This window comes from Oratosquilla oratoria, chromosome 18 (genome assembly GCF_046742065.1).
Source record: "Oratosquilla oratoria isolate Oo_2021 chromosome 18, ASM4674206v1, whole genome shotgun sequence".
In the NCBI taxonomy this organism is placed as follows: Eukaryota; Metazoa; Arthropoda; class Malacostraca; order Stomatopoda; family Squillidae; genus Oratosquilla; species Oratosquilla oratoria.
Genome location: NC_134794.1, coordinates 49,281,264 through 49,297,059, shown reverse-complemented (window position 1 = coordinate 49,297,059; position 15,796 = coordinate 49,281,264). Strand labels below are relative to the sequence as shown.

The following is a 15,796-nucleotide window of genomic DNA, read 5'->3' as shown; positions in this document are numbered from 1 at the left end:
GGGGTGAAGGGGGCTTTGGGGAAGAGGGGAATGTCTGTTGAGGAAGGAAGGGAGAGGACGGAAGACAGAGGTGAGTGGAGAATGGTTGTATATGGATGATGTTGTGACTGCATGGGGTAGTATGTGTGAGTAAATTTTGACGCAGCCTGAAGGGATTTCTCCCCGTCCTCGCCTTATATGCAAAGGGGGACGGAGAGGGGGGGTCGCCGATTAAATGAAGCGGCCTTGCTGTGGATGCACTGTGTCTTGCGACACTGCTTCTGACCCAGGGCGGTGGGCAGGGTGCAGGGATGACCCGTCATCCAGGAGGTGCTCAGATGAGAGGGAGGGTGGGAGGGGTGTGGAGTGTATTTAGGGATGAAATGGGTGGGAGTGTTTTTATGCCTTTCCCTTTTTGGCTACCTCCCTTGGAAGGGGGAAAAAGCCTTGGTATATGTATGTATGTATGTATGAATAATGATATTATTGATAAAAGTAACAACGCTATTGTTTCAGGAGGATGAACAGGTCACCCTGAAGGATCAGTACCTGACCTTAAGTGAAGCCTTGGTGTCCCTGAAGTCCCTGAATGCATCCCTGGAGGAGGGCCTTGAAGTGAGAGTTAAGGAGCAGGACAAGATGGAAGCCCTTGTGGCAAACTTCAAGCAGGAGAGGGAGCAGCTCCTGGCACAGGTACAGATAGTAAACATAAATATCAGGACTCAGATGTCCAGTGGAGGAATAGCATCACATGTGTTCACACATAACCAAAGATTTAATTTGTATTTCCTTACTTGATTTTCTTTCTTTCTTTCTTTCTCCAAATGGAAGTTTGGGTGTTCATAGGTTTTAAAAATATATACATACATGGAAATTGGTATGTTATAACACATATGTAAAAGTTCACTATTAACCCACTATCGGAGAAAAAATGACGGAAGTACAGTACAGGGAAACTGTATATTTCAAGGACTACAGATAGTAGTCGAAATATACAGTTTCCCTGTACTTCCGTCATTTTTTCTCTGATAGTGGGTTAATAGTGAAGATATACATACATATACCAAGGGTCTTTTTCCTCTTACAAGGGAAGGAGCCAAAGTCAAAGAGATAAAACCACTCCCTCTAATTTCATTCCCACATACTCCACTCCCATTCACCACCCCTCCTTCCCTCTTTTCTTGGCTCCACCTGGATGATGGATTATCCCTGCATCTGGCCCCTGCCCTGGATCAGAAATAATACAGCAAGACACAGCACATCCACAGCAAGGCTACTTTATTTAATCAGCACCCCCCCCTCCCTTCTCCATCCCCTCATGCAGAAAAAGAAAAGACAGCAACAAATCCTTTGGGCTGTGTCAAAATATCTTTCACACATACTCCCTAACCCTCCATCCCCCACCCACTCTCTTCCATGCATCACAGCATCATCCATACACAACCATTCTCCACTCACCCCTATCTTCTGTCTTCTCCCTTCCTTCCTCAACAGACATCCCCTTCTTCCCCTTCATGTTCACGCCATCCACCTCTGCCATCCTCATCCCTTTTACTAATCTTTCTTCACTCATTCTTTTTGTGTGTCCAAACTATACCAATACTCTTTTGTCAAACCTATCTCCTAACTTCTTTTCCACCCCTGCTCTCCTCACCTCCTCATTTTTCACTCTATCCAACCTAGTAGCTCTTATCATACTTCTCAGGCATTTCATCTGTAACACGTTTAAACTTTTTCCTCTCGTCCTTTCTTATGTTCCATATTTCTGTGCCATATAGTGCTGTTGGTACAATCACCTCTTCATACAATCTCTTCTTAGCATCCATTCTCAAATATCTATTTCTCATTACACTTTTTAATCCCCCCAGGTATTTACTTGTTTCTCTCAATCTACATTCAACCTCCACTCCTCCCTTTCCTGCCACATTTGCCCCCAAGTATCTAAAGCTATCCACTATCTCCAGACTGTCTCCCTTAATACTCACTTCCAATTTGCTGCCATCCTCTCCCCTTGTACATCCCATCACTTTACTTTTACCTACATTTATCTTCAAATTCCTTCTTTCATACACCTTCCCAAAGTCTGTTACTAACTTTTTTAATCCCTTCTCTGATCCTGCCACAAACATAGTGTCATCAGCAAACAACAAGTGGCTTATCTCCCATTTTTCTCCATTTTTTTAACCATCTCTAATCCCAGCCCATTACCCTTGCATTTACTTCTTGCACCACCCCATCCATGTATAAATTGAACAACCATGGCGACATGACATATCCCTGGTGAAGTCCCACCTTAACCTTAAACCACTCACCCTCTACATTGCTAATTCTAACACAGGCCCTACTGCTCTCATAAAAACTCTTAATTGCTCTTAACAGCTTTCCTCCTATCCCATATATCTACAATACCTCCCACAGTGCCTTCCTGTCTACCCTGTCATAAGCCTTTTCCAAATCCATAAAGCCCCAAAAAAACATCCTTACCTTTTCCTAAAGATTTCTCACATATCTGCCTTACCACAAAAATCTGATCCATACAACCCCTACCTGTTCTAAACCCACACTGTTCCTCACCAATTACTCCCTCTGTTCCTCTCTTAATCCTCTCAATCAAAACCCTCCCATAAGCCTTCCCAACTACACTCAACAAACTGATCCTTCTGAAACTACTACTCACACTAATCCCCTTTTCCTTTGTAAAGCGGAACTATACATTGCATTCCTCCAGTCCTCCAGGACTCTACCCTCTTTTAAACAAACATTAAACAAACTCACCAGCCATTCCACCATCATAGTACCTCCCTTTTCTAGACACTGCATGACACCCACTGCAACAACCTTTCCCTCCCTATCCTCCTTCACACTCAGCAACTCCATAGAATATTCTTCCCATCTTCCTCTTACCACTGTCTCTTCCATTATCATCTCTCCATCTGCACCTTTTACCTTTTCTTATCTACTTCATTCGCCCCTCTTTCTCTTTTAATTTCCTTCCAAAACATCTTTTTATTACTTTCAAAATTTTCTGTTATACTCTTACCTCATTTCACATCTGCTCTCCTTTTTGCCTCCTTTATCTTACACTTTACTTCTCTTCTCTTTCCTTTGTACCTCTCATGTGATTCTCTCATCCTATTTTGCAACCAATCTGTGAATGTTTGTTTCTTCTCTTCTACAATTTTCTTTGCTTCATCATTCCACCACTCACTACCTTTCCTTCTATTTCCTCCTGTCCTCCTTGTTCCACACATCACCTTTGCACACCTTGTGACTCCCTCCTTGAATCATCCCCATTCCTCCACTCCTAGTTCCACTCTATCCTGCACTCCCTCCCACTCACCTCTCAGCTTCTTGTTGTACTTCTCCTTTTCTTTCTTATTTAAACAGTTTACTCTTAGCACCTCCCTACCTTCTGTTTTAAGATGGTAAGGGAATAATTCTTTCCAACATCCATGTTGCAGGAACATCACTTGTAGCTACCATATTGTTCCCTGCCAAAGTATATCACAAATTATCTCAATAAAGTTTAAATATTGTGAATGTGACATCTCATAATATGGGGAGATGTAAATATAACTCCTTTAGTATGATTTCCTGCATTTCCTTTCCTTTTTAGGTCATGGAGGCAGGTGAGAAGTGTGACCGCCTGGAGGAGATGTGCAACAAGCTCGAGCAGGAGAAGTACAACATTGAGAAGGACCTTGTAGCCACTCGAGATATTGCTGTCCAACTTGATACTAAAAAAGGAGAGCTTGAGGCCACTGTGCGGGGGCTGGAGGGGGAACTTCAGAGGGTAAGGATTTGCCCAATTTTACAAGGTCCACCTTAGGTTAGGAAAAATCTATGGAATTATTACAAAAAAAAAGACATGGAAAGTCACTGGAACACTGGAAACCCATTGAGGAATATCAGTAATGGGAAAAAAAATCACAAAAATAACTGAACATCCAATTATCAGCATTGCTTCAATGGTGAAATAAAAGTGCTTTGTGACTTGATGTTAAATGAAGCAACTGCTGCCTCTTGCCTCTCTGACCATAAACCCATAGTTGGTAGAGGCCCCCATGACCTATGATAGATCTTTGCAGGAAGGAATATAAGATTGCTGATGGTGTTGTGTGAGTGCAAGATAGTCAACCAATCTCCAAGTGACTGTCTCCAAGTCATTGGGCAGGAGGAGGATAGAAACAGTGAAGGACTGGTGGGAAAATAGTAGAAATTGATAGAGAGAGAAAGAGAGAGTGAGAAGAAAGAGAGATATTGGGCTCAATCCAGAAACCAAGAGGAGAGAGTGTTGAATAGCTTTGGAGCAGAGCAACTAGGCTATCATCTTCTCCGTCGTGTGTTCCACAGAACTACATCACACAAGTACTCGTTTTTGTTCCCTGACCAAATGAAAATCAGTTCAGTCCATGTTATGGGACATAATAGATTATTGATTAGTTAATTAAAAGGAACAGGTGGTAGTACATACATAAACAAAGGCTGTATTCCCCATATAAGGAGGTTAGCCAAGTCAAAACATATTTTTTTTACTTCACTGTTTGTGGAAGAAATATACTAAAAGTGAAGGGTTTATAGGCCTATTGCTCCACCCTATTTAGTTGCCTTTTGCAACACTCATAGGTACACAGAGACATTAGTCTTATCCCCCGCCATAAGATGCTAAAGAAATATGAGATGTAAAGCAGAGATTTAAGGAGGGTACCAGAAAGTAGGATGCAGGTTAGACTATTGCTACTTCTGGTGGAAGTCGAGGTGATGGCAGTTCAAACCCTACTGCCAGCAAGTTGAACCAAGGGCATGGTTCATTATATTCCACGCTACAATGTCCTCTGTAAGGGCCACCATCCTAGCCTCCTGATGGAGGGAGTTTGTGATGTTAACCTCTTCACTCTGGGGCACGTCGCATGTCTGGCAGCATTAGCTGCCCGACGTGCGATGTTGCGTCATAATAATCACATTATGAAAAATAAAGTCAGTGCTCAATCATTCGTTCTCTTTCACCTGTGAATTTTGATATCCATAGAAAATATGATGAAGCCAGTTTAGAGAGAATGGAGGTTACGTAGGTACGACTACAATAAATATAATCAAGACGCCGACGTCGGCATCATCGCGTACCCACTTGCTCCTCATGATGCCTACGTAGGCGTCACCGTATGGAAGTGGTTAAGTCAAATCATCACCAGAAAGTAAAGATAGTAAAAGTTAAAAGTGATCAGTATTCCACTTTGAGTTGTGATTAGTCTCCAGTCATAAAAGAATGTAATGTTACTCTGGTCCGTAGGGATGTCACTTAAGTCCTCTTCTGTATTGACTGAATAAAACTCATGCTGTGAATCCTAAATATGAGTGGTTTAAAGCATCACTACTTAGGGCAGAGGACGAGGTAACACCAGTTTGAACCCTGCTGCCAGCAAGTTGGACCAAGGTCATGGTTCATTAAATTCCATGCTACAAAGTCCTCACTATGGGGCACCATCCTAGCTTCTTGCGATGTTAAACTGAGTCACCAAATCCTCAGGAGATTTCTAACAGATAAGACTTCATCATCAAGATTTATGATATCCACTTCTTAAGTTCTTTTCCATTTGTATTTCATGTACAGGTCTTAGATCAGAGGAAGAGCCTCCACCACAAGGTAGAGGGCCTTGCAACCCAGTTGACGAAAGAAAAGAGTTCCATCCGTGCCATGGAAGAAGTTGTCAATGAGAAACGACGAGCGGAGTGGACAAGCCAGGCAGCAAACAAAACTCTCGAAGTCGAGAGAACCATGTTGCAGCGGCAGGTGAGTCATAGTGCCATGAACATATGTTGAGGATGCTTCCAACAATGTTTGGTATATTTCTTGTTCTGCAACTGTGATAGAAACTTAGAGTGGGCTACCACAAGATCATATTGGGTTCAAACATTTTCATTGAATTAAATTATGTCAGAAGAATTATATTTATACTTCGTCAACATGGTAACATACTTTGTGATTGTGTTATTTTCCTTCCAAGCATCAGGTTTTGTTTTGCCCTTCTTTCCTCATTATGTATTCATTGACCTACTCTTTTCTTCATCCTGTCGTGATTCCTTTTATTCCTATTTCAGGTTTCAGAACTTAAGCAGCAGTTGGAAGATGAGGTAAATGAGGTGAAGAGGTTGCGGAGCCGACTTAGCCAGACAGAGGCAGAGGTGGAACGTATGCGTCGGTCGCTGACGGATGAGAAGTACGAGAGGGAGCGGCTGAGCCAAGAACTACGAAGGGTACAGAGACTCCAGCGCATGAACGAGGCTCTCGGTGACGTAGGTAGTGAAGCACCTGAAGGAGGAGGAACTACAACATGTGCCACTCCTCTGACACAGTACGTGGGGTCAAGGAGGCCATCGACCTCCTCTCAACCACCTCACCCCCACCAGCACCTTCAGACCCAGGGCTCCTTTGATGAAGGGGTGGAGGTCACCACAAGGACCCATTCAATCTCCTCAGCACCTATTCGCCGCCCTCCCCTCTCACGCATGAACACCACATCCACAGACACGGGACTTGAGAGGAGTGGAATGGATAGTCTAGACTCACAGAAGGACCCCTGGAAGCTAGCATTTGCCCCATCTTACAGAGGCCAAAGAGAACTTAATCGTTCCTCATCTCTTCCCCAGAGAGACTCCAAAGGAGTTTCTTCCATCCCCGAATGTGATGTTAGTCATTTGTCCTCCATAACCTCAAAAGAATTTGTTCGTTCTTCATCCCTTCCACATAGACATTCTGGTGGCTCATCCAGTTCTCAGGAACAAAAAGAACCTCTTCTTCCTCGAGACTTAACAAGAGCTCCACTACTTCCTCCCAACCAGGGTAGCAGCCATAGGTCCTTGAAGTCATACAGCAGAAGTAGCTCCCAGGGTTCCTCCAGGTTAGATCCACAAATTCAGGGAGCAAAACCTAAAGACCCCAGCACTTTCCATAGATCATCATCCATACAAGACTCGGATAGTTGATGTATGTGTCTAGTGTCTAAGGAAAGTACTTTTAAGAATAAATGTTAATAGATCTAGAATGCACATCACTGAAAGCCTAAAGAACCTTCTGCTTTTATAGATTAAGCAATTTTGGGGGGACTTGGTGAGCTAATTTATGTATGTAAGTGTCCAACAACATTTTTAAACAAGTTTTTTATTAAACATCCTTTAAACCCAAATAAACTCACTGTATAGCTCAGCATCTATACAAGACATAGACAGTTGAGTTATGTATCTCTAAAAGATATTTTTTTAACAAATAAGGTCTTCAGATCATACACTAACATTTTGTAAGCTTATTTTCTATCAGAATATGGGTTTTTGCCCCTCAAGGAGCAGAAGTTTCTTCCTGGTGAACTAGATAATACTTACCCCATATAAATAAAATGGTATAGTCAAAGCATAAACCCACTTCTTACATATCAGAGTTCATGTAATGATATTCATTGCCTTGAGTGTCACTAACTGGAAACACACAGCCCCACATGGGGACTCATTGGTAGCATTCTTATCCCCTCATCACAGGTGTATTGGAAAATGAAGAGGTGGAGACTTAAGTATGGTAAAAGATGTATCCTAGGAGGCAGCAATAAGAAAGAACAGTAGGAGCAGCTCAGCATTTCCCCGCTTCATCTTGTGGCCAAGCAGTTTAGTGTTGCTGCTTGTGACAAAGGTCAAGGTGACAACAGTTCGAACCCTGCTGCTAGTGAGTTGGACCAAGGGCATGGTTCATTAAATTCCATGCAACAAAGTCCTCTCTAAGGGGCTCCATCCTAGCCTCCCAATAAAGGGAGTTTGCAACATTGAACTGAATCATCATCATCTTGTGGTGACCCCCGCTCTCTCTCTCTCTCCTTGTCCATCCAAAATAATGTATGAAGTAGATGACAAGAACATCCCGTTGGGCTGCATCTTCCATCCATCCACCCAAAGTCTCTTTCCTTTTACTCCTATCATTTGCACTCTCTCACTCTCCCTTCTTAGTTTGAAAGACATTTTGCATGCATCCTCAGCCTTTTCACACAAAACATACAGACATCCGTACAAACCAAAGTCATGCAGCATTATTTTATTATTAGAAATTAATCTCCACTGAAAAAAGAATAATGATCACTTTAACATCTATTATCTTTCCTTCTTGCAATCCTCCTCAAGTCTCTTTTACCACCTCTATGACTAACTCTTCAGTGCAATATTATCTCCAAGGATGGAGACATTGGTTATTCCTGACAAAGTATTAAAAATACTCATCCACCCCATTCTTGGTCTTTCTCACTCCGTCCACTTTTGCTTTCCTCACTCTTTGTATATACTGTAAGTATCAGTTGTACATTTATGCAGGATTGAAATTTCCATTAAATCTTTTGGTTTGATTTTACTTTGTACATCAGAGAAGGAATGGAGTTGTGGAATTTATAGTCTGGATTATCACTGCAAATCCCATGTTAATTTGTAAAAGCAAGTTAATTTTTTGCTTCACGACATCAATGGATTTATTTGAAGATAGGATTCCTTAATGCCATACATGCATAAGTTCTTGCTCATAGAGGCATCTACACATGGTAACACAGCTTTTAGAAAGGCAGAGGTGCCCTTTGATAAAACCTCTATATTTCCTCATACCCATTGAGGTACAATCCTATGGGGTGACATTCAGTCTTTGGATCAGGCCCAAGCTCTCAACTAACTGGACATTCTACGTTCCTTGTAAATGATAATAGTAATTGTTGCCTTGAGTTTCATTGTTTGAAAACCTGCAGCCACACATTGGCTGGCACTAGTTCTTATGTCTTCCCATAGATCTCTCTCATATTAGTGTGGGCTGACAGCATGTAGAGTATCTCAGAACAACCTTTTATCAAGGACCAAGAAATTGTGCAGTGGAGTTCCCCAAGGAGCAATACTATCTCCAGCACTGTTTAAGATATTCACCACAAGTGACCTCCCCGCACCAAATCCAGAGCATAACATCAAAGTTGTCATCTGTGTGGATGACCCAAAAGTCATAGCCCAGCACAGCAACTACAAAACAGCCTCCAGAAATGCACAAATATGCCTTGACAAACTGTAACTACCTGTTCCTAGCATCCAACCTAGTTATGGATGAAAAGGTCTCCTGTTGGCATGCTCTTCCTTTGTAATCCCCTGTAAACTGTGACAAAGGCAAAACAGAATGGCAACTCTCCCTCAAAAATCCTTGGTGATGTTGCTCACCACAAATAACCATGAATCAAAGAAACATCCTATAGTCAAACTCAATGACCAATTTCCACTGCTTGAATATCTGGGACCTTTTTATACACAAATGCTCTTCAGCCAGCATATCAAGGATCTAACAGTGAAAATAAATCTATCTATTGATATACCAAGGGCTTTTTCTCCCTTATAAGGGAGGTACCCAGTCAAGGTACATATTCACTTCCACCCATTCTACTCCCATCCACTACCCATGTTTCCCTCTCATCTTAGCTCCTAAGGGCTTTTAGTGGCAGTTTGGCCACCCCATATTATGCAACACATTATGAATGACTGCACTGTACACAATCATACACACCAACAATACAATATACACTATAAGGGCTTTGTGGGAAAACCTTGTTCCAGCCATGGCCTTCCTCAGGAAGATGGGATTGCTCACCCAAACAGTAGGGAATGGCAACAACAACACAACCAAGAAATCCCTCCCATGACAAGCACAAACTATATTTGAATGACTACACTTAGAACATCACCAAGCATAGAAACAGTAACAACACAGAACACATCATCCTACCCTGTCCCTCTTGCCCTACCCAGATAACAAGACAGTATTTCCTCTTTGAGTTACTTGTGGGCCAATCCAGGGATCATGGGTCTCCTACAAAGAGATTGATATTAGTGTGGGAATGTTTTATTGACTTCTAGTAGTGTGAAGAAGGGAACATAAAACTGGTTAGCTCACCTTATTTGTAAAAATGGAAGAAATATATTTGAAGTTAATAGAGAGAGATTTTAGTCTTAGGTTAGAGACCAAGTGCCAGGCTCTGTGGTCTATACCTCTATCTACTATAAGTTGATGACATAGAAACAGTCCCACACTCACACATCACAGACATTATTCCAAAGTTTCGTCACAGAGGTATGTGGGAGGGCCCAAGGATCATTGCCAGCCTCTACTGTAATGTACTGAGCACTGAAACTATTGGTTGGTTTAAGAAAAGGTTAGGCAACTTTATGGATAGAGAAGATAGATGGTAATGAACATGGAACTGCCCAGTATAGGCCGTATGGTCTCTTGCAGTTTCCTTCACTCTTATGTTCTTATGTAATCAGTGAAACTAAATGTTGCAGTTATTATTATTAGTAGAAAGGAATGAAACTAAGATTTCCTTAATTTTTTAACCACATAAGTGGTTAACTGAATGTGTTCTCAAATCCTAGGGTCACTCACTCACTTCTGTGGCATTTGGGCCTGCAGTCCCATGGCCTCTCCATATTCTTCAATCAATGGCAATTTCCTGCCATTCTGCTAGGTTCTCTACATGCTCCTTGATATTGTGCATGATGCCATCATTCCATGTGTATCTTGGCCTTCTCAATGGTCTTTTGCCGGCAACATTTCCATTCAACTATTGTTTAGGTTTTCTCCCATCATCCATTGTAACCACATGACCTGCCCATCTCATTCCTAGTATCAACCAAAAGGAAATGAATTATATATTTTCATAGAAAAGGAATTAATTAAGTAGAATTGTGTGATCAAGGAAGGTGCTACTGAAGTTTCTATGAGAAATTAAATTATTTTATACTGAAGCCTTTATTCTAGGCTTTTCTTCCCCAGTGATGGTCCCGCAAGATAAATATCAGAGAGAATCATCTCCCTTTCCTCAGAACCCATCAACATCTTTATTTCCATCTGAGGGGTAAACCTACAGTGCTAACACTTGGTCTTTAGACTGAACCTAAGATCACTATCCATCAACATATATTATTAAATTATTTTTTGTCCACTTTTTTAGATAACGATAGCAGACTTGTGACTGCTTCCTCCTCCAATTAGCAGGTGACAGAAACAGACCCACAAGTTGCCTGAAGGATAAAAAACAGCCTTCCCTACAGATATATATATATATATATATACATGTATATATATATATTTTCTTTTCTTTTCTTTTCTTTTTTAACCAAACATACAGGTTGTAATTATCTTTAATAAAGGATAAGTACCTTTCACCATTCTTTTTTAATCTAAGGTTTTTCCATTGATCTCATACTTTTAATATGCTGTAATGTATACTTGTGTTTGAATTTTTTTTTTTTTTTTATGTATATGAATGCTTATGTTTTAAAGTGTATGCTTCTTTGTAAGATTCAAACATATTTTCAAGCTAACATTTATGTTTGATCACATTTGTACTTATTTTTTGTTTATTGTTATTATTATTTCCTGTGCAATGCCCTTATATTTACATAACTGTACACCAGTGTATGAATGCTTATGTTTTAAAGTGTATGCTTCTTTGTAAGATTCAAACATATTTTCATGCTAACATTTATGTTTGATCACATTTGTACTTATTTTTTTTTTTCTTATTATTATTATTATTTCCTGTGCAATGCCCTTATATTTACATAACTGTACACCAGTTCCTTGCTATATGCTTTTCCTTAACCTGGTAACTACTCATTGGGTTTCGTTGGTCACAACCGTAGTGCACAATTGTTTGAGGCTAAATGAAATTCTCAAAAGAAAGTTTTACTGTTATAAAATGAAAGATTGCATGGAAAAGTAAAGGAAAAACAAATATTAGTTAATTATTTGCCTTAGTTCAGGTGTGGTGGTGTAGCAAAGTTGCACATTTTGTCACTTCAAAGATGTGGGCCATGAGCAGTGGTCATGCATGGGCGAGCAACAAGGGAACTTTTCTACTACTTTTCACACTTTGTTCCTCACCATTGTTGCTTCAGTTGTCCGCTGTTTCTTTTTCATTTGAATGTTTTTTTGTTTAAGTTATCTTATATCTTACACTATGAGAAGTAGAAAGTTGGGGGTCATGGAGAGGTGACTGACCTGCCCCCTCCATGATGTCTGAGGAGAACAAAGGATGTGTAGGTGGGTAGGTGTAGTGTATGAACTCGTTCACCTTGAGTAGCCAAACTTTATTTTATGACATATGGGAGCAAAATATAGACTGACAATTAAGTTTAAGAAAAGCCTTCACATCATATGATGTATGTTGCAGTTACATGCTGTTTATCATATGATGTATGTTACAGTTTATGTGTTGATATACAAACTGACACACATGCAAAAAACCTGTTTGCACTAAGTTCCTGCTTGATGCATAAACATGTCACAGTTTTGCAAGTTGTGTTTGGCTGATACATTGTGTCAGTGACATCTTGTGGCAAGATTAAGTATGGGAGACTGCAGATGTGTGCATTGTTCTCAAGAGATACAACTGTTGTAGTTCTCTGGAATATTATGCCTGTTGACATTGTGTCACACACATCTGCAGTCCCCACTTCATCTCACTACAAGCCACCTCTGTTTTGAATTCAACCATAAATTGTTATTTTACTTTCTTTTTTGTATTCCATGAAAATTTCAATAAATTGTTGTTTGTCTACATTTAAGCTACACCCAGAGACAGCTCTATTTTTCCAATTCATTTAAGTACAGTATTAATTTTGTATGAATGCACACCATGCAAGAATTTTCCAGAATACACCCTTGCATATATTGAAGAACTGGTGTACATGTTCTCACTGAGACCTGCTTGTATAGATTTTTCTTATGGCAATATAAAACAAAATTTAAATATGATGGAGTCTAAATTTTTATTTTGTTTGCTTTTAGTTTTGTATACTTTATTTCTGTACATTTGGAGTATAATGATTTCCATTAAATTTATCAGCACTCAAAAGGTATTTATTATTTCCTAGGTGAGTAGAATACTATGTATTTTCCCCCCCAGGAAGAGTCGTTAATTAGAGTCAAGAATAAAAGAGGAAGCAGCTGTTTCCACAAAGGGCTGTGTCCACTGTATCATAAAGTCATTGTTAATATGATTTTTTCTCCTTTTTCATTTCAACTGCAAAGACATGATTAACTCTCTCCATATATAAGCATACTAAAGGCTCTTTCCTCTGTATAAGTGGGGTGGCTGAATCAAAGCATACACCCATACTGTTAAGGTTGAAGGCAATGCAGTGAGACAGTTGCATTGCCTTTGACCCAAGTACTTGTGGCTTTATTCTGAGTAATGTCAAGTGAATTTATTTAGTTGGGCATAGCCACTTCAATTGCAAAGGAGTTGAATTCATCTTAATTAACCCTCTGGAGGATACTTGTCATCTTAGTCTAGCTAATGCTATCGTATTTCATTTAGCTGCATAGTATATAAGTATGAACCAAAAGGACTTTTTCACCTTACAAAGAGGGTGGCCAAGTCAAAGAATACACCCATCCAACACACCTATCTCACACCCATCCAATACCTAGTCATTGCCCTTCCTATCTTGGCACCTCATAGATGAAGGATCATCTCTGTCCTCTGCCACACCACTCAGGTCAAGCACAATGCAGGAAGACACAGCACTTCTACAGCTAGAGCTGGTTTATTCCCACTATTGCATGATACCCCTTCAGTAATATAATTAAAACCCTAGACATGTTTATTGTTTACCACAGCACATTGTGAGAATAACAAAGGACATGTGAAACCAATGATGGGCACCTGCACAAGGTGGTCCAATAGGATTAGTGTTGGGGAGGGTTATCTTTGTGCCACCTGTCACCAAAGTCCACCAACGCCCTCACTTCTGCCTAGTAGTGACATCCACAAGGGCAAACATAATCTCTAAATAGGACCTGAGTTTTGCTATTATCAGCTTCCACTATTTGTCTACAACCTTTTCACATAAGTAGAACTGATAGGGAGTATGTAACTGTTCCCCTCATATGACTAAACACTCAGAATCCACTGTCCTGAAAGGATGGCAGTGTGAAGTTACTTAAGGTATTAATTAGTGACCCTTTCTATTTCAGGTAAGAAGCATTTACTGCATGTGAGAAGGCCTTACCGTGTTCACCAATGTAGGTGCATCTTTGGTAACAGTAGCATCGAAAGGAACTGGATCACCATCAAGAAGATGAATCATGGTAAGTTGAAGAAAACCTAAACAAAAGCTTCAGCTGCATCCTATGAGGTTAGAACATTTTCACATTTGTAAACAAAGTTCTTTGTAAAAAATAACATGATTTTGATCAATTATATGTATAACTGAAATATTCTTATAATTGTTTGATACCCATACATTGAATTTCTCTTATGTAATGCTCCTTCTCCATGCTATTTTGTTTTTATCAGTGACCTTTCTATTTCACATTATCTTTCACATTCAGAGTGTATTTACTGTACTGTATTTAGCTAACTGTAATATATTGGATTGGAGCAACAGTTGTTACTATTACAAAGTGTTTTCTAAGATTCTTATAAATTAATCAATCAATTCATTGCCCCAGGTCTCTCTTCCAAGAGACCCACAGTTTCCAGGTAACTAATAACAGCCACCAGACAGGCCCATAGGTCACTCAGGGAAGAAATATTGTGTTGTGTTCTCAAGGAATAGTGTGGGGCAGTGTAAGATGAACTGCTCAATGTCCTCTGAGATGAGTTGGGAAAAAAACAGATGAACATTAATGGGGAATATTTTAATAAACTTAGATTTGCAGATGGCTTTATTCATATTGTAGAGACAGCAGAACACTTGGAAGATATGCTGACTGGTCTGAACAAGGAAACTATTGTAGTTGATTTGAAGATGAATAAGATTGAAACCAACATAAAATAGACTTGGCCACAGAAACAAACTGCTCCGGATGCAATTATCACACTGAAGATATAGATTAAGTTGGAACTGTACATGAATTTGAGGCTAGGTATGATAAATTGGAAAGTAGGAGATGGAACCCAACAAATGTTGCTCCTTTCTTGTATACTACGATTAGATAAATCCAATTCAGTAAATACAGAACCCATCATACACTACCCTACCCTTGCCTTACCTAGACAATAACACAATATTTCTTCCTTGAGCAACTTATGGGCCAATCCAGTGGCAGTTGCCAGATTGATTGATTAATACTCCTTATACATGATGTTTTCTCTGTTCCTAATTGTTATTGCTGATATCTTTCTTTTGTAGGGAGTCCTCAAATGTGATCACTTGGAAGGAATCTGGATTACAACTTACTAAACTCTAATTTAGAGTAGGAGATCAAGAAGGAGGATGCAGATTTCCCAACAATGCCTTATTTCTTTAAAGTGTGCCAGAACAGTCTTGCTCACTAAACCACGAATGTAAGCACAAGTGGCACATGATTACACACACATAAACACACATTTCATCTCATCACCACATTGATGAAGGATCATCTCTCTCCTCAACCACATTACTCAGACCTAATGCAGTGAGACACAATTGGGTGGATTAGGTACATACGTACATTCTGGTGAGAGACAGAAGAAAATGTTAAGGAAATCTTCAAAACCATACCAAAAGAAATTTAGTTGGAAGAAATTATTGTATAGATACATGGAACTCCATCCATCCATCTCATCCTCAGTCGTCCCCTCACATTCATGGATGGATGGGGTGAAAGGTGTGCTGAGCAAGAGGGAGATGTCTGTTGGGCAAGGAAGGGAGAAGGCAGGAGATGTGGGGGAGTGGAGAATGGCTGTGTATAGATGATACTGTAAAACAAAGAAGGGTGGGGGCTCAGGGAGTGGTTATATGTGAATGATATTTTGACACAGCCTGAAGGCAT

At 40.1% G+C, this 15,796-nt stretch overlaps 1 protein-coding gene across 1 annotated transcript in view; it reads left to right on the top strand.

Moving 5' to 3' along the window:
• Positions 1–12,878, top strand: part of LOC143035212 (uncharacterized) — a 183,980-nt gene extending 171,102 nt beyond the window's left edge. Inside the window, exons 26-29 of the mRNA XM_076201940.1 lie at positions 496–672; positions 3,596–3,772; positions 5,591–5,770; positions 6,079–12,878. Of these exons, the coding sequence (XP_076058055.1) occupies positions 496–672; positions 3,596–3,772; positions 5,591–5,770; positions 6,079–6,963 (1,419 nt within the window). The 3' untranslated portion in view covers positions 6,964–12,878. The remainder of the gene's footprint in view (positions 1–495; positions 673–3,595; positions 3,773–5,590; positions 5,771–6,078) is intronic.
• Positions 12,879–15,796: the final 2,918 nt, after the last annotated feature.